General features: G+C 59.3%; 10 protein-coding genes across 10 annotated transcripts; 5 read left to right on the top strand and 5 right to left on the bottom strand.

The window, feature by feature from the left end:
• The first annotated feature begins 46 nt into the window (after nt 1–46).
• On the top strand, nt 47–2324 carry BDZ90DRAFT_177845 (hypothetical protein). The gene has a single exon (XM_025503751.1). The coding sequence runs from the start codon at nt 150–152 to the stop codon at nt 2148–2150; it is 2001 nt and encodes a 666-aa protein (XP_025362030.1). The 5' UTR covers nt 47–149; the 3' UTR covers nt 2151–2324.
• Nucleotides 2163–7272, bottom strand: BDZ90DRAFT_232393 (hypothetical protein). The gene is made up of 3 exons (XM_025506237.1): nt 6641–7272; nt 3203–6569; nt 2163–3116 (listed from the first exon to the last, which is right to left on the bottom strand). Exons 1-3 carry the CDS (start codon nt 7005–7007, stop codon nt 2498–2500), a joined length of 4353 nt encoding a protein of 1450 aa, XP_025362031.1. The 5' UTR covers nt 7008–7272; the 3' UTR covers nt 2163–2497.
• A 205-nt stretch (nt 7273–7477) lies between these two features.
• On the top strand, nt 7478–8723 carry BDZ90DRAFT_232394 (S-adenosyl-L-methionine-dependent methyltransferase). The gene has a single exon (XM_025506238.1). The coding sequence runs from the start codon at nt 7608–7610 to the stop codon at nt 8559–8561; it is 954 nt and encodes a 317-aa protein (XP_025362032.1). The 5' UTR covers nt 7478–7607; the 3' UTR covers nt 8562–8723.
• Nucleotides 8724–8734: 11 nt separating this feature from the next.
• On the bottom strand, nt 8735–10978 carry BDZ90DRAFT_227195 (hypothetical protein; the record flags this gene model as incomplete). The annotated part of the gene is made up of 3 exons (XM_025504743.1): nt 8735–9453; nt 9599–10080; nt 10155–10978. The coding sequence occupies 3 exons, from the start codon at nt 10976–10978 to the stop codon at nt 8735–8737; spliced, it is 2025 nt and encodes a 674-aa protein (XP_025362033.1).
• Nucleotides 10979–11342: 364 nt separating this feature from the next.
• BDZ90DRAFT_232396 (thiolase) lies at nt 11343–12722 on the bottom strand. Its single transcript, XM_025506239.1, has one exon. It carries the CDS (start codon nt 12682–12684, stop codon nt 11473–11475), a length of 1212 nt encoding a protein of 403 aa, XP_025362034.1. The 5' UTR covers nt 12685–12722; the 3' UTR covers nt 11343–11472.
• A 712-nt stretch (nt 12723–13434) lies between these two features.
• On the top strand, nt 13435–14250 carry BDZ90DRAFT_177944 (hypothetical protein). The gene has a single exon (XM_025503752.1). The coding sequence runs from the start codon at nt 13733–13735 to the stop codon at nt 14150–14152; it is 420 nt and encodes a 139-aa protein (XP_025362035.1). The 5' UTR covers nt 13435–13732; the 3' UTR covers nt 14153–14250.
• Nucleotides 14250–14872, top strand: BDZ90DRAFT_177968 (hypothetical protein). Its single transcript, XM_025503754.1, has one exon. It carries the CDS (start codon nt 14348–14350, stop codon nt 14690–14692), a length of 345 nt encoding a protein of 114 aa, XP_025362036.1. The 5' UTR covers nt 14250–14347; the 3' UTR covers nt 14693–14872.
• Nucleotides 14835–16872, top strand: BDZ90DRAFT_177946 (hypothetical protein). Its single transcript, XM_025503753.1, has 5 exons — nt 14835–14836; nt 14907–15935; nt 16007–16214; nt 16295–16476; nt 16547–16872. The coding sequence occupies exons 2-5, from the start codon at nt 15046–15048 to the stop codon at nt 16587–16589; spliced, it is 1323 nt and encodes a 440-aa protein (XP_025362037.1). The 5' UTR covers nt 14835–14836; nt 14907–15045; the 3' UTR covers nt 16590–16872.
• Nucleotides 16873–18132: 1260 nt separating this feature from the next.
• BDZ90DRAFT_260508 (hypothetical protein) lies at nt 18133–19121 on the bottom strand (the record flags this gene model as incomplete). The annotated part of the gene is made up of 3 exons (XM_025508265.1): nt 18133–18312; nt 18389–18778; nt 18846–19121. The coding sequence occupies 3 exons, from the start codon at nt 19119–19121 to the stop codon at nt 18133–18135; spliced, it is 846 nt and encodes a 281-aa protein (XP_025362038.1).
• An 808-nt stretch (nt 19122–19929) lies between these two features.
• On the bottom strand, nt 19930–21899 carry BDZ90DRAFT_232398 (alpha/beta-hydrolase). The gene has a single exon (XM_025506240.1). It carries the CDS (start codon nt 21582–21584, stop codon nt 20100–20102), a length of 1485 nt encoding a protein of 494 aa, XP_025362039.1. The 5' UTR covers nt 21585–21899; the 3' UTR covers nt 19930–20099.
• Between the last annotated feature and the right edge of the window lie 68 nt (nt 21900–21967).

The following is a 21967-nucleotide window of genomic DNA, read 5'->3' on the forward strand; positions in this document are numbered from 1 at the left end:
CGTCGTCATCATCGAGAGCTTGACGGTATCACCGTGACTCTGACCACGTGGTTGTTGCCTCTGCTTCCGTCTCTCTCCACACTGAGCTCGCTGCACGACCCTCGAGGCCATGCTCCTTTCCCTCTTACCTTGCCTCACAAGGTGGGACAATGTCTCTGCCCAACTTCGACCTCAACCGCCCTCGTGATGTCAACTCGGACGCTGCGGGCGGTGGCGGCATAGAATCACAAGGCAGCGGCTCAGGCCTCGCCGCCCGACCTCGCCGCGAACGCATACAGCCCCGCCCTTCGTCCCCATCAGCATGGCGTCTGCAACTAGGCGTCGACCCACGCACAACTTCCGCATCAGTCGCTTTGCTACTCGTCCACGCTACATGCTCTGTCCTCTTCCTCGTCTTCCTCAACTCGGCGCAAGCCTTCCTGCTGCCACTCCTCGCAGCTGCGTCCGAGCACGAGCACCAAGACGCCCCTGACTCTTCTGTGAGAGTGGGCTCTCTGTCCGGCCAGCTGCAGCTGAGCGACGAGCTGCTCAGTGTGGTGCTAGTGCTCTTCTGGGGAGCTCTGGCGGATCGAAGTGGTGGGTTGAGAGGCCTTGGAGGTGTGCCCCTGGTTGCGGCACTTGGATATGCCCTGGTGGCTGCTGGGCTTGGAGCGTACGCACTTGCACAGAAGCCTTGGCCCGATCTGCTATGGGCTAGGCTGATATTTGCGAGCGGAGCGTCAGCCGTGACTGCTATGCTCACCGGAGCGCTTGCTACTTATGCCGCGCCTCCGACGGAAGAGCAGGGAGAGGAAGGAAGTGAAGTCGTTGCTACCACGACCGGGGAGGAGGACGTTGATTCAGCACCGCCAGGGGAGCGGACACCGCTGCTTCAGTCATCATCGACGACTGCCTCAGCATCGCCATTTGCCAACCGCAAGCGCCGACACGGCCGCCTCTCTGCCTTTGCAGGGCTTCTCACAGGCATAGGGGCAGTCATAGCTGTCCTCTTCCTCCTTCCGCTGCCCGTACGACTCGCTGCGTGGCAGGGCAATGACCAAGGGCCGCACAAGGAGGAGCTGCTGCTACGTGCCACTCGTCAAGCCTTCCTTCTCGTAGCTGCACTAGCTCTTCTCGTCTCTCTGGCTATCGCGCTCGGGCTCAGAGAACCGGTAGATGCCAAGGATCGGGCGAAGAGGCGCGAGCAGGTATCGAGACGAGCAGGTCAACGAGAGCAGCAAGCACAACCAGCCCAGCAAGACGCGCGAGCAGCTCGTCGGGCACGTCTTCAATCACGCCGCTCGGAGACTTCCACTAGCTTCACTTCCCTCGCATCAGTGGCCATCCGTAGCAGCAAATCCCACCTCCTCTCGCTCCTCCGGGGTTTCTCCCTCGCTCTCCACTCCCCTACCCTCCTCCTGTCCTACCTAGGCGGCTCCCTCGCCCGCTCCCTGACCTTATCGTCTACCCTCTTCCTCCCCCTCTACATAGCACACCACTTCTACGTCTCCCGCCCAGACCTCTGCCGTCCACCACCGGAGGACGGAGGCCCGCCTTTGAAGGAGACGTGCAGGCAGGCCTACATCTTGGCCTCGGCACAGAGTGGCGTACTGCAGACCATGTGTTTGATCGCTGCGCCGATTGCAGGGTGGGCGTGCGATTCGCTGGCCAGTCCAGAGGTAGTGCTCCTCACAGCAAGCCTAGCAGCCACGCTTGGCTTTGGAGGATATGCGGGTGTGAGCGACCCACAGAGGGGAACGGCTTGGGCAACCGCTGCTTTGGTGGGGACGGCTCAGGGCTTGGCTATTGTGAGCAGTCTTGCCCTTGTTGCCAGGGGCAGGTGGGAGGTGGAGGCACATGGAAGAGAGAAGTATGCGGATGTTGTAGACGACGGGGAGGAGCCACAGGGCGAGGTTGCGGAGGATCGGCCGGGAGTCCCAACGTCCCCTCGCGGCTCCGCTCAATCAACCTCAGCAACCCGCTCAGCGGGTGCAATCAGCGGTGCTTACTCCTCATGCGGCGCCCTCGCCATCATCCTCGTCTCATCCATTGGCGGTACCCTCTTTGACTACAGGCCCGTGGCACCCTTCTGGCTCCTGGCCGGATTGGCAGGTGCTACAGCGCTCGCCACGGGCCTAGGGATCGTTGTAGGCAGGCGAAGAGGAAATTGAGAGCCGCGCAAGGGCTGACAAGCCAGGCAATGCCTTGCAATGCTGTGATTCAACAATTCAATTGCCCTTTCTGAACAGCAAACAGCACAAAGTAGCGGCGAAGGGCCAGAGAAGGGAAGCAGAAGCGAACGAAAAGTGTAGACAAGAACAACAAAGCATTGATAGATCGGTGACGTGATATGCCGGGTTGCGAGCGGTCCAGAGGTGGGTAAGGGACTGGGATGATGACGGAAAGATGGTGAGGCGTATCTGGTGACGAGAAATGCCTTCGTCTAGTCGGCTGATGATGGTATGCGTCCTCCTAAGGCTCAATGCGGCCCTCTGAGGCGGCCCGCCTGCCTGCCTGCCTACCCACCCGTCCCTGCTGTTACCGCCGTTCCGCCGGTTCCCCCACTCCCCTCACTCGCAGTCCTACTGCGCCTCTCCTCCTTCTCCTCCTCCCACTCCTGCTTCCACGCCTTCAGCAGTGTAGTCAGCGCGCGAGGAGCAAGCGGCTTGGTGTGCCACTCGTCCATGCCTAGCTCAAGGCCTTTGCGCTGGTCTTCCTTTGAGCTGAGAGCCGTGACGGCTGCGATGCGTGGTCGGCGGTAGGTCCAAGAGAGAGTGGTGGGCGCTGTTGAGGGAGCGAGGCTGCTCGCATCGCCCGTCTGCTCAGACTCGGTGGATTCATTGCCGGCGCCACCGCCGCCGACGGCGAATCGCTGCTTATTGGAAGCCACGACGGACGATCCGACGTCGACTACGGCGTCGATAGCCCCATCGGCAGTCTCGGCCGCGCTATCGGCCGCGTCATGCTCGTGAGCCCTCATCTCCTTGCAGACCTGGAATCCATCGGCCACTGGTAGCGAGATGTCTAGCAGGACCAGGTGTGGGCGATACGCCTTGTATTTCGTGATGGCTTCGCCCCCATCGTGCGCTTCGGCGTAGTTGATGCCGAGACGTTGGAGGACAACAGTGAGGATCTTCCTGTGGGAGTAAGAGAGTGAGGAAGATGACAGTCAGCTCTTGAACCGCTCGAAGTAGGGCGACAGAAGCGGAGCTCGTGTACTCACATGTTGGTGGGATTGTCCTCTACGGCGAGAACGCGAAACTCGTCGTCGAGATCTTCCTCCTTGCCTCCGGACGCTTTGCCCTCGCTGTCAGCTTTGCTCTCGGCCTGTGTGAGCGCGGCCTCCTCTTCTCTGCCCGCCTCCTTGACCGCCTGCACCGCCGAGTTGGGCGTGGGCGTCACGACCTCCTCGTCAGCGTCCTCTGGCGTCGTCTTTTGAGCATCACGCATTGCAGCCGGCGAGAGTGGCGGAGGCTGGGCATCGTTCTTCTCTTCTCCCTGTTCCTGCTGGTTGGAGTGATGGTAGTGCGCGGGGGGCTCGCGAAGCACAAACGGTTTGGGATCCTGCAGAAACTCCAGCAGAGTCGCCAGACTCGCGGGCCCGAAGGGTGGCTGGAATAGATGGACCGCTCCTACACCTCCCCGCATCATCTGCTCCATACATGCCAGCTTGGCCGAGCGCTGTAGAGGGTCCGAGCTAACAACAACGAAGCGGGCCCCTTCTTTTGCAGTGAAGGGTAGGCGCTCATCACAGCCAGCCGGGTAGCGCTTTGAGAGGAAGGAGCTTAACGAGACGATCACGTCCGCCTCTTGTGGCGCATCGCTGCGGCAGCTGACGCCGTGGTCTTGGAGGAAGGCGCGCAACATCTCCTCGATGCGGTCCCCTCCTGGGGTGTCGTCGAAGCCGAAGAAATGCGCAGAGCTCACGGCCAAAGGGCCCTTGCTCTTGCAGCTGCAGCTGCAGCCCGAGCCCGAGGCCGAGGCTGAGCCCGCTCCCGTTGTATCAGCGAGTGCCACCAGTGACAGAACGATGGTGACCTGTGTGCCCTTTCCTGGCTCCGAATTCACGTCCATGTGCCCTCCAAGGCGCTGCGTCAATCCAGCAGCGATTGCTCCGCCCAGTCCCGTTCCCTGCTTGAAGGGGTCTGCCTTGGCGAAGGGCTGCAGGTACTTGTTGCGAAGGAAAGTCGCATCCATCCCGCAACCGGAGTCAATGAACTCGAATGCGACCCAGACTTCCTTGCTAGCCCCACCATCGTCAAACATTGAGGAGGTCATGGCTGACTCCGTTGCGCTACCATCGCCGCCGGCGCCTCCCTCATCACCCTCTTCTACGTCATTCTTATCTCGCTCTGCAGGTCTGATTTTGACCTCAACGAAGCCGCCGACGCCAGGCTCTCGCGTCGTGAAACGGAAGGCGTTGTGCAACAGCTTGCGGAAGATCTTGCGCATCGAGGGTCGATCAACACGGAATCGGCCGCGTAGGCTGGGGTCGATGGAGACGAAGAAGTCTGGTGGACGCACATCGAGGTTCTCTCGCTGAGAGGCTGGAGCAAGCTCGGCGCTGTGGCGGAGAGTTATGGCCGCCACCTCTACCTCTTCTTGCCCGACGTCTTCGATGAGGCTCGCAAGGAACGCCTCGTCCAGTCGAGCAGCAGCAGCCGATGCCGAACGAATGCCAGAGAGGTCACCAAAGTCGAGTACATCATCCAGGATGGAGCTGACGTTGCCAGCTGCAAGGCGAATACCTTCGAGACAGCCAGAGAGAAAGCCGTCTGGGCTCATGTCTAGATCTCGACCGCCCGCAGCGACACTTGCTCGTAGGAGCTCGGTGACGCCGCTGATGCCGTTGAGGGGGGTACGCATCTCGTGCTGGATGCTGCGAACGAAGTCGAGTTGCGTACGGTCCGCAAGGCGGGCACGTTGTCGGAGGAGCGACGCTTCAAGAATTCTCGTAGCCGCCGTGAGAAGGTTGTAGTCGGTCTTCTGCAGAATTTTCACGTCGTTCCAAGCGACAATGATGAGGAATGTAGCCTGAGGGTCCTCCGCGTCGGCCGTTATAGGGTTCGCCACGTACATTGCGGGCTTGTTTGCTGGATCCCAAAGACAGCCCAGAGGGTCCATCATGCTGTGAGCCTTGGGACTAATGGGCGATGCGCTTTCCTCGCCTACAGCAAAATCATCCTCGGACGGCGAGGACATGGAACTCGGTCCACTTGCCTGCGTAAGGTAAGGTCCGCGCATCGACTGACCGCCACGCACAGGACCGTGAAAGTCCCTCTCGCGACGCCACTCTGCCAGAAGGCGACCCATGGCCGCACGCCCTCGAGCGTCACTGACGTGCACTGGCCTGGGATCGCCGTCAGATGCGAAGATTGTGGGCTTGTGGGCAGGGTCGATCTGCGCGATGTATTGGCCGTCTTCCCAGCTGGTACCGGACGCGGTCCCGCCCTTGCCGAAGAGGTTGCGCGATGATGAACGCGAGTGCGAGATCCGGCCTGATCCACCACCACCTCCTCCGAAGCTGCTGCTGCTACTGCTGCTGCTGGTACTTGGGCCGCCGCCGTCGCCCCCGCTACTGCTGCTGAACTCGTAAGGAGCGTCGTCGGGCGTAGTCGCGTGCGATGAAGATGGGGGCGACACGAAAGTCTCGTCTGCGCTGAGAGAGGTCGAATGTGAGGACCACCCGGAGCTGAAGTCGCGCGTTCTTTGTCTTCTCTGGGGCGAAGCGGAAGGATTGCCAGCGCTGCCACTACCGGCACTGCTAGGCGACAGGACCGAGCGAGAGCCTGACACGACGCTGGCGGTGCGTGCGGTGGAAAGACGATAGGCCGTCGTGTCGATGATCGTTGCCGAGCCCTCCAGGCATTCAGCGATCGTCTTAACGATGAGAGCGGCAAGATCGCAGTGGACCTCCGTAGTGCTGTCGGTCGCGACGCTCGACTGATAGCTTGAGTTGTTCCAGCTATAGTCTGCGATCGTAGTAATCGAAGATTGAACTCTAGTGGCCCTGGCGGCTTCGATTCGATGAATCTCCTGTTGTAGACTCTCGCATGCCATCTGCGCGATATCGCCTAGCATTTCTGCCTCTTCCTCTCCAAAGTCGTAACGAGGCTTGCCATCCGATATGCTCAGCTGGCCAATGCAGATCTTTGTCTTGTCGTTTGGGTCGAGTGAGTCGACGAGCATGGGAGCACTAGCATAGAAGTGGGCTTTGTTCGCGATGACGGTCGGGTTGCTTTTGAATCTCCAATCTTTTTCCAGATCCGGAATGACTACGACTTCTGGGTCGTTGTTGAGCATGGCGTGGGCACAGACGGACGTGGAGCGATCATGTAGGATGCTGTGTTCGCGAGGCTGAGCGAGATCCTCAGTGACGCACATGACGATGGAATCGTCTTCGGCGCAGGGCGTCATGAATTGGGCGGCGGCGACTTTGAAGACTTTGCGTGCGTGCTTGGCGTAGCGTAGTAGCTCATGGCGGTATGTTGGCTTGGTGAAGCCGTACTGCCTAAGAGCGGCTCGACGAGCTTGGAGTGCCTTGCGGGTGGGGAGAGGAGCAGGCAGGTAGCCGGCCGTGAGGAAGAAGCCTGCGTGAGAGAAGACGTGGGTAAGTCAGTGGAGGCTGCGCAACGTGTGGACTTTGGGCGCGGAGACTCACGCATTGGGTCCAGCATCTCGCCAGGGCCACTGAATGTGGGCCTTTGTCCACCGGTGGCAGTCGACTGAGCGTCATTGACGGTCAAACTGCGTCGATTGCCGGGACGCCTCAACATGTCCGGCGGCTGTACCGGCCTCCTCGAAGACGACGACAATGGCGCCTGTGTCCAACTTCCTCCCCTCTTGTACGAAGTATGGAAGTGTTGCCATTCATCGAAAGTCTCGGGCAGATGTGGATTCGCCGCCGTAGTAGCGCGATAGGCTGAGCATGGCGCCAATGGGCCGCGTGAAGGAGTCGACGAGGATCGATCGCGGCCGGCGCCAGCGGGCGGTGCAGGTTGCGAGTGATGACCTCTCTTGGGCAGCATCGCGGTGGAAGGCGTCACAGCATTAATGGCGGTGCGCACAGAGCGATGCGAGAGAGTTGTGCTTCAGGAGTGTGCGAGCCGCAATGAGAGTGCCCAAGGAGATTGGTCGTTAGGAATGCCAGTGAGCGCAGCCGCAACCTTAGCCCAGGGTCGGGAGAGTGTTGGTGGCGGGTGGTACAAGCCAAAGATAGAAGCCGGCGTCAAGGAAAGGAAAGAAGGAAAGGCGTGAGATGCGGGCGATCTGATCGCGAAGGAGAGTGAAAGATGTGTGAGATGAGAAGCAAGGGAGCGAGCGTCGTATGTCTCACTCACTGAACCGCCCGACGCAAGAGCAGCGGGGCGGGCGAGGACAGAGGGCGGGAGCAGCGACAAGGAGAGGCGCCGGTTGCTCAATGCCGCTGCCGTGCCTCGTTCCGGCTGCCGACACAGCGATGGGCGGGCGGCGGCGTTTCCACTTCCACTCGAGGTGGCTGGTTCATCCCTCAGCGTCACCGTGAGAAAACGCATGTCTTGGAGCGGAAGGGGTCACGTACCGAGCTAGGCTGCAACTATTGCTCAGCCTCTTGAGAAACTGCGTACCGCAGGTGAGGTCTAAGGATCATGGCCTCGTGGTGGCAGCCTCATCGTGGAAGCCCAGCCGCAACAGCCGCAATCGTCACCCTTGTCGCCGCTGGAGCTGCATTAGTGTACGCTCTCCTCCCACCTCGCCCCCTTCGCGACCGGCTACAAGGACCACAGCCAGATGAAGTAACCCAGATCGACAATGACATCTACGAGGGTGAGAGTGGCTTCTGGGACGACGCAGAGGATGCTCCCCTTCGTCTCGTCAATGCCGCGAGGATTCCCTACTTTGCCTCCATCTGGGAGCGCGAGGTACAGCCGGTGCAGGGCGAAGAGCGTCGCTACCTCGACGTCGGCTGCGGCGGGGGCGTAGCAACAGAGGAGCTAGCCAAGCTCTCCTTTATAGACCACATCGTCGGTCTCGACCCGGCAAAGGGGGCAATTCGACACGCCCAGCAGCGGGTCAAGCAACTCAATCTCAACGGCAAGCTTTCCTACGTGACAGGCTCCGCCTTCTCCCTCCCGTTTCCCTCGAATCACTTCAACGGCGTCGTCTCCTCCGACGTCATCGAGCACCTCGAGGACGTTTCGGCCGCCCTGGCCGAGGTATATCGCGTCCTCAAGCCAGGAGGGATCTTTGTCTTCGACACGATCAATCGCACCGCCTACTCGTGGTTGACGACGATCCTGCTCGCCCAACGCCTGCTGCGCTACATCCCGGAGGATGCGCATGATTGGCGTCTCTACGTGACGCCGCAGGAGATGAGGCATGGCTTGGAGAAGGCTGGATTTGAGGTCGGTGATGAGAGGAGTGAGTGGAGCGGGATGGGGCCGAGCCTTTATGCGCCTCATAGGGTGCTCCGGCGGCTCCTGGCGGAGAAAAAGGGGAGGGCCAGTCTGTTCGGGCCGTGGGGTCAGAGTAGATGGAACAAGCAGGCATCGTATCTGGGTTGGGCCAGAAAGCCACTCGAGAAGGCAGACAAGCCAGAGTGAAATAGATAGATTGAAACATGAGCCAGCGAGAAGACGAGAGGGAGCAACGAGCGAGCATTAAAAGGTATTCTGCTAACGAGCGTGATGTGCTTCAGAGCGAGCACTTCGCTTGACTTGCAATTCGGAATCGTCCTAGAGGGTATGCACGAAGCAATGAAGGCAGAATGATTCCATTAGGCAGCGGCAGCCGTTGTGGGCGCAGCAGCTGGTGCTCCATTGACGCCATTGGGCACGCTAACACCGTCAGCTGTGCTGTTGACTCCCTCAGTCGGCCCGGTCACGGTGGCCGGCTTGGCTCCCGGCTTCTCTGCCTCGCCGATGACCGAGGCAGGCCCAGCGTTGACATGCTTGTTGAAGCCCTTGCTGTGAAGCATACCCCAGTGCTCCTTGCCCACCTGCCACGCCGGAGGCGGAGCCTTGACCGGGTAGGACTTGGTCTGCCCGCTGCCCTTGCTTTTCTCAATGCGCAGCTCAAACTCCAGGTCACCCGTCCCCGCGTCACGCTTGACAGCGCACCAATTGCGAGCTCCCATGATATAGCGGTCATTCTGCTTTTGGTCGTTGAGGTCGAGCTCGAAGACGGGAACGGCGCCCTCCTTAGTGCCGTGCTTCCAGAGGCTGCGGTGCGTCTTCTTAGCGAGCTTGTTGAGCATGTTGATGACAGCGGGCGGAGGTGGAGCATTCACGATGGCAGAGGTGATGACAGCGAGGGAGAATTTGGGGTCCATGCGAGGTTCGTGGTGATGATAGCCGGAGAAATAGCCGACGCCTGCGGCATGGACATCGCCCGAGATCCAGCTGATACGGAGGTGCTTCTCCAGCGCCAACTCCTGAACTCGACAGATAAGGGCATTTCGCTCCTTCTTATGGTGTCGTGCGCACCAATGATCGTCTTTTCAAGATGAATTTGAGTCGAGAAGAGTAGTAGAGGGTTGGTAGCAAAGTTGTGGGATGAGGGGCAGGGGCGCGGAGGCGTAAGACGCGTCACGGTCAGCTCAATGCTTCGCGACGCGCAGATCACCTCCCCAAGTACTCACTGAGGTCGTCCAAGAGTTCAACATCGCCATTGAAATCGTTGGTGAAGCCTGAACTGATCCCCTTGGCAAGCATGATGAGTGGGTTGAGTTTTGAGGAGAGGGTCGACTCGAGGAAGACCATGCGCGGATACGCGAGCGGAACTCCCAGCAAAATTACGAGGTGCTCAACTCCGCCTGGAACATCAGAGTGGATGCGCTTAAAGATCTTGTCATAGCTCTGCTTGGTACAGATCTGATCCAGCTTGCGCTCTGCGCGACAGTCGACCATGAGGAGCCACTGCTTGGGTCCGAAGTAGGTGAGGAAGGATTGGTGAGGGAAGTCAATGTATGCGCCCTTGTTTCCGACAATAATCGAGCGATTTGAGTGCTTGCCCGGAGTGTCGTCGGTGCCGTCTACTTCAAGCTTCATGGCCTGCTGGAAGAGGTAGTACCAGAAGAAGCCCTTGGAGCCGATGGCGTTGAAGATGGGCGACCTCATGAGGCTGCGGGCGCGGAGCGGAGCGGAACAGTGGTCAGAAGAAAGCTCGTTTTCAGTAGGTCAGCTGCAGCTACTCACTCTTCGGTGTAGGTGCCAAATCCGTCGATGAGGTCATGGTCGTCCAGCATGTTGCACTGCGGAACCGACGCGATCGTCTTGGAGAAGCTTCCGCTGCCGTACCACTCGACATAATGATTGAACAGGTAGCGGTCAATGCAAGCGCTGATCTCATCGGTGAGAGGCATGGCCATCCTCTTCTTTGGGTTCTTCTCCTCGGTCCACTGCTTCATCTCTGGCTCGAAAGCGAGCTTGTCATTGTAGATCTGGTCACCGCCACCGACGACGGCGTGGAAGGGCAGCTTCTTGTGCTCCTTGAGGACATCGTCCCACAGCGGATTGGGGCCGTTCCACTCCTTCGTGTCACAACTGGCGCTGAAGCCGTTGCAGGAGTGGCCGATCCAGTGGAAGTCTTGGTTCTTGGCGGGCACAAAGAAGCTGTTCGACGTAGCCTCAGTGATGCAGGGAGGCTGCGAGTCGGGGTGAGCAGTTCCCTCGAGGGAGTAGGTGACCTTCTGCTCAGACTGAGAGAGAGGGACCTCAATCTTGAATCGCCAGATGGTATGGGCGGCGGGCTCGCCCTGGTATTGGTGCAGCTTGAGAGCCTGTACCGTCTGCTGAGCATTGTCGTGCCCGACTGCTCCCTCTCCCTGCGCTTTTTGTTCACCGGTCACTTCAGTGCTCTGCCCATCATAAGGTTGCCACCTGAGTCGCAGCGTGGGCGTGACCGAGTAATCGCTCGTGTCGTCGCGCGTTACGAGGAGTGCGAAGCCGTGCCAGACTTGCGTCTTGACGTCGACTGTGTCGTACTTGAGACCTAACACGCGGACGTTGAGTTGGGACATCGTTGCGTGCGGATACGAAGATGAGGCTAATGAGAAGAAATGTAGGAGGTGGGGGGACCTACTGCAGCGACCGCCGGCTCTTCGATGATTAGTAGAGTAGAGCGCGTATGCCCCGTCCGCCAATTTCCAATCCGGGACACGGCGCCTGTCCGTCCGTTGAGCTGCCTGCTTGCCTCTTGCTCGCTTTCTCTGCACCGCTCTGCGACTCCACCGCGTCCGAGCAGTCTTCTTTTCTCGCTGCTGCAGGGTCTCAGTCTCATGCACTGCCAAGACCACGGGAAGTAAGGCGCGGAGGCTGAATCGCGGCCAAGCTAGCCTAGGCGGGCAAATGCGCCGCCGGCCAACGCGAAGTCGATGACGAGATGAGCTGAGGCTGGCGATTTCCATGATAGCGAGCAACGGTTCACGATGAGATAACATCAGATTGGCAGGCGGAATCATCACGATGAGGTTGTCAGGAGGTTCTATTCTAGCTGAGCTCTGCCTCGGCGCTTTTAAACCACCTCGAGGACGAGCGTCGCCGACTGGCCGCCACCGATGCATGCGCTCACTACCGCCCTCTTCTTGCCCAACCTCCTCAAGTTGTGCACCGTAGACGCCGCAATCCTCGCACCCGACGCTCCGAGGGGATGCCCTACGGCAATGGCCCCACCATGAATGTTGAACTTCTCGTCGGGGATGCCCAGCTCCTTCTGCACGCTGAGGGCCTGGGCGGCAAAGGCTTCGTTGACCTCGATCAAATCCATGTCGTCCATCGTGTACCCTGAGCGAGCGAGGGCTTGTCGGATCCCCTCAACGGGGCCAATGCCCATGATCGTCGGCTCGCAGGCGGTGACGGAGTACGAGACGACGCGGGCGAGTGGGGTCAGGCCGTACCTGTTGAGGGCCTCCTCTGACGCGACGACATTGGCGGCTCCTCCGTCGCAGATGCCCGATGCATTACCCGCAGTAACTGCTCCGTCTTTCTTGAAGACCGAGGGCAGCTTGGTAAGCGACTCGATGGTCGTCTTTGCACGCGGGTGCTCATCAGCCGCAAACGTCTCCGTCGTCTTCTTGACGGGCACCTCGACGGGCACAATCTCGTCCTTGAACGCTCCCTCCTCCAGCGCCTTAGCGAAGCGCTGCTGCGATCTGAGGGCGAACTCATCACATTGCTGGCGGGTGATCCCGTACTTGTCTGCGAGGTTCTCAGCTGTGATGCCCATGGGCGTCGGCTTCGGGTACATGTCGGTGAGGGCGGCAGCGAGGGAGTCGACGAGCTTGAGGTCTACACCGTACTTGCCGCCACCGAAGCGGACGCCGTGGAGCGTGTAGGGAGCCTGTGACATTGACTCGGTACCTCCCGTGAGGATCAGGTCTCCATCGCCGCACCTGATCTCCTGGACGGCGTTGATGATCGACTGGAAGCCCGAGCCGCACAGCCTGTTGACGGTCAGAGCAGGCACGGTCACGGGAAGGCCGGCGTGATGACCGACATGACGAGCGAGGTAGGCAGCAGCATTGTCACTAGCGTGGACGTTGCCGAAAATGGTAGCCTTGATCTCCTTCTCAATGCCGTTTGGCAGCTGGTCGAGGGCTGCGCGAGAGGCCAATCCTCCGAGGTTGGCAGCCGTGAACTTGGCCAGCTTGCCTCCAAATGCGCCGAAAGGAGTGCGCTTCGAAGCGACGATGTATGCTGCTTGGCTGAGGGATGTCGAGGGCTTCATGCTGGGCGTGTGAGTGTAGCAGAGAGAAGAGTTGATCGGGAAGCCTCAGGTTCTCGACGTCGACGCCGCCGGCTGTCCGGCTCTCTGGAGCGCGTGAGTCGCAAGCCGGTCCTGAGCCACGTGGTTTGGGCCGCCCCTCCGCACGGGCCTGACTCTCTCGCGATTTTTGGTTCCTGACGCGGTGCTCGCTGTTGCTGTTGCTGTTGCTGTTGCTGTTGCTCTCGCTCTCGCCCATCGTCGATCGTTGAGTCAGCCAGCCAGCCAGCAAAGCCAGCGCACCGCCTGTGCTGAGCATCTGGTCTCCCCACCTCACCATTCGCAATCTCAAGCTCCTCGCTCACCGCGACGAAGACATCCACACACGCCATCAGAAAGCTCCAAAGCACACTACCTCTCACATCACTCCACCGCTAGCAGACAGACCAAGCAGCAAAGCCATTTGAGCGCGTGAGGCTGTGTCACGGGGGGGAGGGCGACGAGGAAAGATGAGATTGATTAGCTCTCTCTGTAGTTAGGGTGACCTATGGAGGAGTAGCCCTTATGGCTCTGGCTTTAAAGTCGTAGAGTCGTAGCGTCGTAGCGTGACCAAGTCGTAGATACCAGCACCAACTCCATAGCGTGCAAGAGGCTTAGTATCATCACGACCAACATCGTCGAGAGCTAGTCAGGCGCCCATCAAGATTGGCATGCAAACCTTCTCTTCGGCTCAAGCACGCGACCAAGTGCAGGCATCAAGGGCTCAACCTCAGCAGATCGTAGCAATAATCCTTGCCACCATCCAGGTCGGCGCGAGGCCCTCAAGACCAGCTCAGCAGATCACAACGGCGTCCTTCACTCCGCTCTGAACACACACGCACACAGAGTCTCCCAGCCGCTGGGAACATTGAAGCGTACCACACAACAAACAACATAGAAACAGAGGATTCTCCAAGATGTCTCCTTCCAGCCCTCTTTCTGCCTCCGCCGCCGCCAACCGCCGCAAGATGTCGTACGCGGACATCCTCAAGAGCAGCCCGCGCCAGATCTTCCCGTCGTCCCCGCCGCTCAGATGTCCAAGGGAACTGATGAGCAGCAGCTGCCCATGGGCGAGCTGGCATTCCCACCGCTTCCTAAGGCAGCAATGCCGAGCACGACAAAGCAGGGCGGTGCTCACATGACCAAGCTCACTGCCGCCGACTCCAGTACGACGGTCAAGAAGGCACGATCTTCAGCCGCTAGGAAGGCCCACTCGGCAAAGGTGTTTATCTTCGATGCCATCAAGAAGCAACCATTGGCGCCCACGAAGCCCTCGTCCTCCGGCTCCGCCTCCAAGGTCGTCACCACCTCGTCTGGCTCAGGTGCGAAGAGGGGTTGCTCCTCGTCCGTCGCCGGCGCAGATCCTGCAACATCCAAGCCGGACTCAGCCCTGCAATGGACCATGAAGAAGCACGCGCGCGACTCTATGCAGCTGGGCCTCAAAGACTCCTAGCCTCCCGCATATGGTGCCTCATCCGCAAGCCCTGCTGGTACATACAACAGATGGTCGGCTCGTCCCGAGACGCTGGCTCCCTCGCCACCGGCCCGTCCAGTGCCGCCAATCAAAGTGCTGGATCGTCGAAAGGACCACCTCTTCAGTCGCCCTCGCTATCCGCTCCGAGCAGCCACACAGGCAGCTCCCTCGCTCATGAAAAAAATCGGTTCCTCACAGCTCCCAATCATCAGTGATGAAGACTCGGATGGGACCCCGCCCTCGTCCCTCCTCCGTCCGGCCAAGACGGCTAGAGAGGCGCGTTCAAGGAAGAGTCAACCAGCCGCAGACGCCGGCCCATCGTCCAAGAGGCTCGCCGGACTCTCATCAATCTGTGGCCAGAAGACATCGACAGCGAAGTGGAAGGGCAAAGACCGTCTGATGGACGATGACGAAGACGCGGTCATGAGCGACTCATCCGACCTTGCATGCAAGAAGCCAGGGGAGCGAAGCGAAAGGCAGACTCAATCGCAACCGAGGATCGCAAGGCCAATGCGATGAAAGGCTCCCCGCTCAATGCCGTCTTCCTTCATCTTATGGAGCAGTGGGAATCGAGGAGCCACTTGAGGGGCAGACGCCTCGCACGACATCCATGGCGGAGATGCCGCTCGTGTGGAGCAGCCTCGCGGCGAATGCGCTGCACTGGTGAGAACCATGTCCCGTTGCCCCGGAGGCGAATAGCGCGCTGACCCTCATAGTCTCTACTCCACGCCAGGTGCACGTATTCAGAGGCCGGTGAGCTCTTCAAGACAGGTTTGGAGGCGCGGGGCATCAGCAAGGCCATTTACCGCGACTGGCACATCTGTCAGATGCTCGTATAATTGGCATTTGACGCATGAAGCCTTCGCCGCGGAATGGTCACGGGGGCACAGCTCGAGGCTCGGTACCACGATCTGATCTCGCACGCTGCCTGCGACAAGGTAATGTGCGGATCGGAATTCTTTAAACGCTGGTACACTATGCGCGAGCTGCGGGCCATCACAGACTTGCCCGGCAAGACAAAGGCCTTCGTCAAGGTGGCCACAGACTTGTCAAAGCCCGACGACAAGCCGGGCAAGCCGCCTCTCCAGCATCTACTTCAGCACCTAGCAACCATGCCCCTTCACGCAACCCATGTAGCATTCCTCCAACGTATCGCCGCCGACGACCCCGCCCGCCTCCCCCTCGTCCAAACCGCCGTCGACTGGCCCACGTTCAAGGTGCCAAACGCGTCCCGCAGGGTGAGGTCTGCCGGCAAAGGCGACTCCTATGAGGAGAACGTCGACGACCTCTTGGGCAAGGCGATCGCGCTGCGAGCATGCCTGCGCGCGTGTGGACCAGACGTGGGCAAGTCCGCCCTCATCTGTCGCTACGGTCCGCATCGCCTCCGCAACTTCGTGCACGCCCTGCGCGACTACGACGGGGAGATGTGGGGGCACAAGAAGTGGCAGTACCTCGCAGACGAGCGTATATGCGAGATCATTGCCACCACCTTTGCCAATGATGAGGAGACGGAGCCCGGTCACTGGACCGTCTCTGCTCTCATCACCGCCGAAGACCGCGAGGAGATGGCGAAGAGGTGCGCACAGGCTTACAAGGATATGATCCAGGAGCTTGGCGAGGACAGTGGCAAGAGGAGGAAGACGGTCCACAGGGATCGTTACGGCTACCTACGCATCATCTCATACAACGCTGCAAAGCGCATCCTCAAGATCACGGGCAGGATCCCGGACCATCTTCGTGAGGAATTTAAGCGACAAGCGGCGTGAGTCGGGCAGTCTTCGCATTGTCGATCCGCAGGTACTGATTCACTGACGATCGCGCCCTCCCTCACAGCCGCATCTATCGTATCGTCGCGCCAATGGCGCTGAGAAAGGAGCTTTCTTGCCCCTTCTGTGATGGCGGCTTGACTTGGGAGCTGGAGGCCGCGAAGGCGGCAAAGAAGGACAAGACGGCAAACGACATAAGCTTCTCCCATGCCACGATCGACGCTCTGCACCCGAGGTGTCGTGGTGGCCAATACGTCAAGGAAAACGTTGTCTTGGTGAGCGCCAACGTTCCTTTGCATCTCGATGCTACATCTACTCACGCCCGCACCATCCTCGTCGCGTGTCGTCATCGCAGTGCTATAACGGCGGCAACTACATCAAGGCTGGATTTCCCGCCGATAATGCACGCCTGCTCCTGAGCCGCCTCGCCCTCGCCAAGCCTGCCCTGCATCCAAGCAAGCATCTACTGCAGATACCCCCTCGCCCACCTACCTGCTCTGCTACCTCTTGGACACCGCTGGACGAGTCCAACTTCGAGTGAGTACGATGAGGAGCGTTGAGACATCCCTAACGCTCGCTGACTTAGATGGTTCGCCCTTCGTCACAGATCGTGGGCGAAGAAGACCGCATCTACCAAAATATCTGTCTAAAAGAGGAACAAGAAGCATCCATTCCAGTTCGCCAGTCCTCAAGAGCTGATGGAGGAGGTGCGAGATCAGCTCCTGCCCGGGCTGATGTACTCGGATCCCTCGGGTGCTGAGCTTCCCCTCGCGCTCGCCGACCTCGATCGCCTCGATCCGAACAAGGGGTACCGCAAGGGAAATGTCCGCTTGCTGCTCGGAGGCCTCAACATGCTGCGCAACAGCTTGGCCGACGACAAACTCCTCTTCGCTTATCTCACGAGGCTGGCGAGTACATTCAACCATGACAGTATACAACACCTAGGACCACACGTAGACGTGCCGGGGATGAGGAGGACGAGGAAGGTCCGGGGAGAGGCGGTGGACGACTCCAACGATTTGGGGTTGGACGAGGAGTTAGAGGATCCGGAGGGCAGAGAGCTAGATCCGGGAGGTTTGAGGACGCGAAAACGTCTTAAGTTGCAGGGCTAGCCTGTAAGCCTACATAGCAATGAACACGCGCTTCGAGAGAGCCTCTCACGTCCGCTCTCCAGACGGCTGCCGACGTCGTACCAACTGTGCTGCGCCTCTCGAGCTCAGCATTCGCGAATGAAAGAAATCATCGAGCTGCGCCCTAGACGTGTCCATCCTCTCAGCAACGAAAGACGGTGGGATGCGCAGGAAGAGAGGTCCTGATGCTGCGTCAGCCGATGATGAATTGGGCTGCCCTGGCGACGAGGGAAGAATTGAAGACCAGCGTCTCCGACAGAATGGAGTCGCACACGTAGCAAAAGCAGGCTTGCGTGATGTGATTGATTGTTGCCAGTCAGTAGAGGAGTTGCTGTCATAGGCAGGATTCAATCCGGCAGACCGAAGAAGCGGCCCGTGGATTAGGGCGGGGCCGCTGAGGAAGTGCGACAAGAAGGCCGCACTGCGGACAGAGATATCATGACATTGGACGATGCGCCAGCGCAAGCGTGTGATAAAAAGCAATGAAGCTGGAAACAGGCTCAAATCACCAAGAACGAGACCGAGCTTCTCCAGAGGCCCCGATCTAAACACGCGTGGCACGCATCCAAGGATGCATCGAGTGTGCCCGCCGCCCGCAGCATTCACAGCCCACGCTGTTGAGCAATGGCGTGCATCATCGCAAGTTGGCCGGTCGTGAAGTGGTTTCGACACTGGTCACCGCTGTAGTCCATCATATTTGTTTTGTCGTCATAGAAGGCGTCGCCTGGGCAACTGTCGATGTCCTCGGTGGGGCAACCATTTGTAGGGCGAGCCTGAGGTGGCACATCTTTGATTATCGAGCCCTTACAACCATGGTCGAAGGCTGGGCAGAGTGACGAGTGCGCAAGCGATGTGGAGGTGCAGCAAGAAGAGTTGGATGCGGAGGGTAGACGCGTGCATTTTGCCGCAGTTGGACGAGGGCAGTAGAGTCAGTAAGCCCGTTCTTGTTGACGAGTGCACGTTGCTCGAGCACTCACGATGATCCAGGCCAAGCCAGTGGCCCACTTGCAGCAGGTGACGAGAGCAAAAGGGATGAGAGGTTGGTGAGCTATGCCGTACTACTTCACATTGCCGTCGTGTCTGCCGCCGCAGTACCTTCGTGCGTGAGCACCTTGCCCTCGTTGTTCCAATAGAGTCCACCACCTGGTAATCCGCGATAGTCCAAGTGAATGGAGTCGCTCTCCGTGTAGTACTGGCATTCTTGACCCGGCTGAGCCGCGGCCAGAGGTCCGAAGCGCTCCATCTGGGAAGTCAGCGGTGGTGACGGGGTCAGCTGGTCACAGTCACGGGGCATGATTGGCGATACTTGCATCGACTACGTAGACTTGCAACTTATTGCAGGCATTGATTGAGAGCTGGCTGGTCATGGCGGCCGTGACAATCTGGCTCCCACCTGCTCCGGTAAAGCCATCCTGCTGAGCCCATCGAGCATTCTGCGTACGGGTGATCCTTTCGAAGGCAAAGCTAAAGCCGTAGCGGTTCACTTCAAAGGGCGAGATGGCAAAGTCAGCCGTTGAGCTCAAGATGTCCGCAACGATCCAGGTGACTCGCGATCTCTGTTGAGCTGATCGACCTGTCTGCTTAGTTGCTCCTCTGGCACGTTGCCCTTTTCGTCCGCGTAGACGACCTGTCCGAGTGCGAGACTTTGTCAGCGAGAGCACTCCTCCAATTTGACTCGGCCCACTCAACGTGAAAAACGACTGGAATTGCTTCCTTAATTCGTCAAAGAGGCGCGTCAGTGATAGCACGCCGATGCAGGCAGCCGCCTCAACGCACCTTGCGCTTGTGCTGCCTTGGCGAGGTGCCGGTGCTGAGGAGTGCGTGATAGTGGTCGACCAAGGGCTTGAGCTCGGCCTGCAAGCTCTTATTGACCTTGTGCTCGTAGCCGCACGGCTTGCGAAGAGAATGACGATCGACGAGCTCCTTGGCGCCGCCATGCCAGAAATGCCCACCGTGCCAGGTGCGAAGGGAAGGGGCTGCATCCACCGTGGCGTCACGCGTCACGTTGCTGCCGGCCATGAGGAGCATGTTGAGGAGGGAGATGGAGACCATGATGAGAAGACGACAGATGAAAGAGGAGGAAGAGGCCAGCTCGTTCCCCCAATGTCGTGTGCTACGGGCAAAAAAGCTCTGCATGTCGACGAACAGGGCCCTCATCCTTATCAAAGCCAGGGTTCAGGAAGATGGCGACAGCAGTACAGCACAGTACGAAGAGAAGGCAATGGGGTAAGCGTGGCGGTCATGGCCTGCCTGCAGGTCACTGTTCCCAGATGCGGCCCCACAATGATCGATGGCTTCCCACACTGAGACGATTGCCGCTCATCGTCCTCCGTCACTGCACTCCAAGCCGCAGATAACTTGACCATCGGATCCCGCCCTCCGTCGTGAGAAGCCGTCATTGCGCCGCCTTGGATCCGATCCGCAATTGCGTAAGTGCGCTGGGCGGTGGTGCGGCACAGCGCCAATTGTATCAACGGCCCCGCTAATTGCCCATCACGGACGTCGCAGGAGTGGTTAGGGTTGCTGGCACGATAGCCGCCGCAGCGGTCTCATGAGCTTTCCCTGAGCCTCTGCTCCATGACTCGTCTCGGTGCTCCCTAGGTGCGGCCGGACATTAGCAGTAGCTTTGTTTTTCACTATAATTTCTCTTCCATCTGGTCTGGCATCAATTGAGGAGGGGAGCATCATGGTCGGCTACGGTGGCTTACGCAAATCCCGAGCTCAAGTGCTCCGCAGATGGGCGCAATTCAGTCGGCTGCGCCCATGTTGAGATGGGATGAGGCATTCGAGGAGATTGTGCTCTTCCTGGTGCGACAGTTCATGCTCCGCATTGTCAATGCCCGTTGACGTTGGTTGATTGGAAAAGATGGATCGTATTAAAGCAAGACAAATTCGGTCCAAGATAGTCGAAAAGCAGCGAAAGGAACAAATACAGTGAAGGTAGTGAAGCAGTAGTCTAGCGAAAGGAGTGAAGCAGAATGATCGTGCGTAGAGCGAGCTGCGAGAAGCTCAGCGTCTTACGTAACGAGCTCAGAGCCCGTTGCCCTTGAAGAAGTCGACGACTCTCCTGTTTGAGTCAGGTCCGGTGTAGCCCACAACAAGGCCGTGGCCACTGGCCGGCTCGATGAAGGTGGAGAAGTTGCCCGCCATGGGGTAGAGCATCTGCACACCATCGAGGAGAGGGGGCTGGCAGTTGCCAGCGCAGAAGGGCAAGTCGTGCTCGCCTGAAATGACAAAGACGGGACCCTTGAAGTCGGCCGACATCATGAGGGCAGACTGCGACGTGAGCTGACCGAGGGTCACGGCGTCGGCATACTCTGGGCCGGCGGCAATGGCAGCGTACTCCGGGTCGTAGTTAGGAGGCCAAAGGAAGAGCTCATAGGTCGAGGTTGGGCTTCCATTGACGAGGTAGACAGACGACTCATTGGAGAAGCGGGAGACATTGGAGAAGACCTGGTTGACAGGCGTCAGAGTTGCACCGGTGAGGAACTGCATGATGCCGGCCGATGAGTTGGAGAAGCCAGTGAGGGCTACAGCGTCAAGGAGGTCGGGAGCCGTAGCGGTGAGGGCTTGCATCTGCAGGCTGCCAAATGAGTGGCCAACCCCGGCAATCTTGGTGTAGTTCTGTTGACCTTCGAAGGCGGTACCGTTGCGCAGCTGGCCGATGAGGTTGGCGAGCAGGGAAACCTCGGTGGCGATCTGCGTCTGGTTGAAGCCGCTCTCCGGATGAGACGTCTGGCCAGTGCCAAGGCGGTCGTAGGTGAGAACCGCGTAGCCGTCCGAGGTGGCCTGGTTGATGAACGAGTACTCAGGAGCTGTGTCGTTTAGAAAATTCCAGTACTCCTTGTTGAAACCAATGCCGTGCGAGGCGACGATGAGGGTTGAGTTGCCCGAGTCGGTCGAATTGGTCGAGGAGGTACTGTTCATGCTCATGGGCGTGCAGTACGTTGCGCTGACATTATAGTCCTGCTGGCTCACGAAGGTACCATTCTCGTGAGCGGCGATCCATGGCATCTGGAAGTTGGTGAACTGCAGGATCTGGGCCGTGATGTACGACTGGTTGCTGTATTGGTCGTCGACGTCGATGTACTGGATGTTGCTCGAGTTGGTCGACACAGAGATGGTGAGGTTGCGGCAGTTGGAGTTGCGCAGGCCCTGAGGACCATGAACGCTTGAGTTGGCATACGATGAGAGGTTCTGGGAACTGTACGACGGCAAGGCGCTGGGTGATGCCATAGCAGGAGCGCTTGCTGAGATGGATGGGCTCGACGTCGCGGACGACATCGACATGTCGCTGCTGCCGCTCGAGGCAGACGCAGAAGCAGCCGAGTCCGTCATCGAGTCGACCGTTGATGAAGCTGAGGCAGTCTCCGGACCAACAGGTGTGGCGGAGGCACCCGTGGCCGAGGGCGCCGCGGATGAGGCCTGACGAGGAGCAATGACGCCGGCCGAGATGCTGCTAGCGGATGCTAGAGCGGCGGCCAACGCAATGAGCGAGGACGAAGTCACCTTCATCGTGGTGGCAGAGAGTGGAAGGGAATCGTTGGGTAGTCTGATGAGTGGTCAAGAGGCAAGGAAATTGGCCGTTTATAACTCAGTGGAAGCTGCCCACCTCATCCTCGGCCCTCGTTGCCCGTCCTCACGGGCCCTCCACTCCTCGCTTGAGCTGTCTAGATTCACTCGACTCGCAAGAGAGGAGCATTGAGCCAAAAGGACCCAGCGCAGGTGCCAGGTGCCGGGTAACAAGTCGCCGAACTTGCAGGCCAGACGTCGGCCGCCACTGCATTCAGCGACGTGAGGGTCCAAGCAATGTGGACCGCCGGGTCAAAGGATGCCGGCATTTGCGCACGCTCACTCACCCGCTGCCTGGTGTCTCATCGTGCGGCGGGCTCGTGGCT

Source organism: Jaminaea rosea (assembly GCF_003144245.1).
Source record: "Jaminaea rosea strain MCA 5214 unplaced genomic scaffold BDZ90scaffold_7, whole genome shotgun sequence".
Classification (NCBI taxonomy): domain Eukaryota; kingdom Fungi; phylum Basidiomycota; class Exobasidiomycetes; order Microstromatales; genus Jaminaea; species Jaminaea rosea.

Coding starts and splice junctions, on each gene's coding strand:
- BDZ90DRAFT_177845 (XM_025503751.1), top strand. CDS start 150: ATGTCTCTGCCCAACTTCGACCTCAACCGCCCTCGTGATGTCAACTCG.
- BDZ90DRAFT_232393 (XM_025506237.1), bottom strand. CDS start 7,007: ATGCTGCCCAAGAGAGGTCATCACTCGCAACCTGCACCGCCCGCTGGC. Junction 6,570..6,640: donor CGAGATGCTGGACCCAATGC/GTGAGTCTCCGC, acceptor TCTCTCACGCAG/GCTTCTTCCTCACGGCCGGC. Junction 3,117..3,202: donor GAGGACAATCCCACCAACAT/GTGAGTACACGA, acceptor TTACTCCCACAG/GAAGATCCTCACTGTTGTCC.
- BDZ90DRAFT_232394 (XM_025506238.1), top strand. CDS start 7,608: ATGGCCTCGTGGTGGCAGCCTCATCGTGGAAGCCCAGCCGCAACAGCC.
- BDZ90DRAFT_232396 (XM_025506239.1), bottom strand. CDS start 12,684: ATGAAGCCCTCGACATCCCTCAGCCAAGCAGCATACATCGTCGCTTCG.
- BDZ90DRAFT_177944 (XM_025503752.1), top strand. CDS start 13,733: ATGTCCAAGGGAACTGATGAGCAGCAGCTGCCCATGGGCGAGCTGGCA.
- BDZ90DRAFT_177968 (XM_025503754.1), top strand. CDS start 14,348: ATGAAAAAAATCGGTTCCTCACAGCTCCCAATCATCAGTGATGAAGAC.
- BDZ90DRAFT_177946 (XM_025503753.1), top strand. CDS start 15,046: ATGGTCACGGGGGCACAGCTCGAGGCTCGGTACCACGATCTGATCTCG. Junction 16,215..16,294: donor TCAAGGAAAACGTTGTCTTG/GTGAGCGCCAAC, acceptor TCGTCATCGCAG/TGCTATAACGGCGGCAACTA. Junction 16,477..16,546: donor CTGGACGAGTCCAACTTCGA/GTGAGTACGATG, acceptor CCTTCGTCACAG/ATCGTGGGCGAAGAAGACCG.
- BDZ90DRAFT_232398 (XM_025506240.1), bottom strand. CDS start 21,584: ATGAAGGTGACTTCGTCCTCGCTCATTGCGTTGGCCGCCGCTCTAGCA.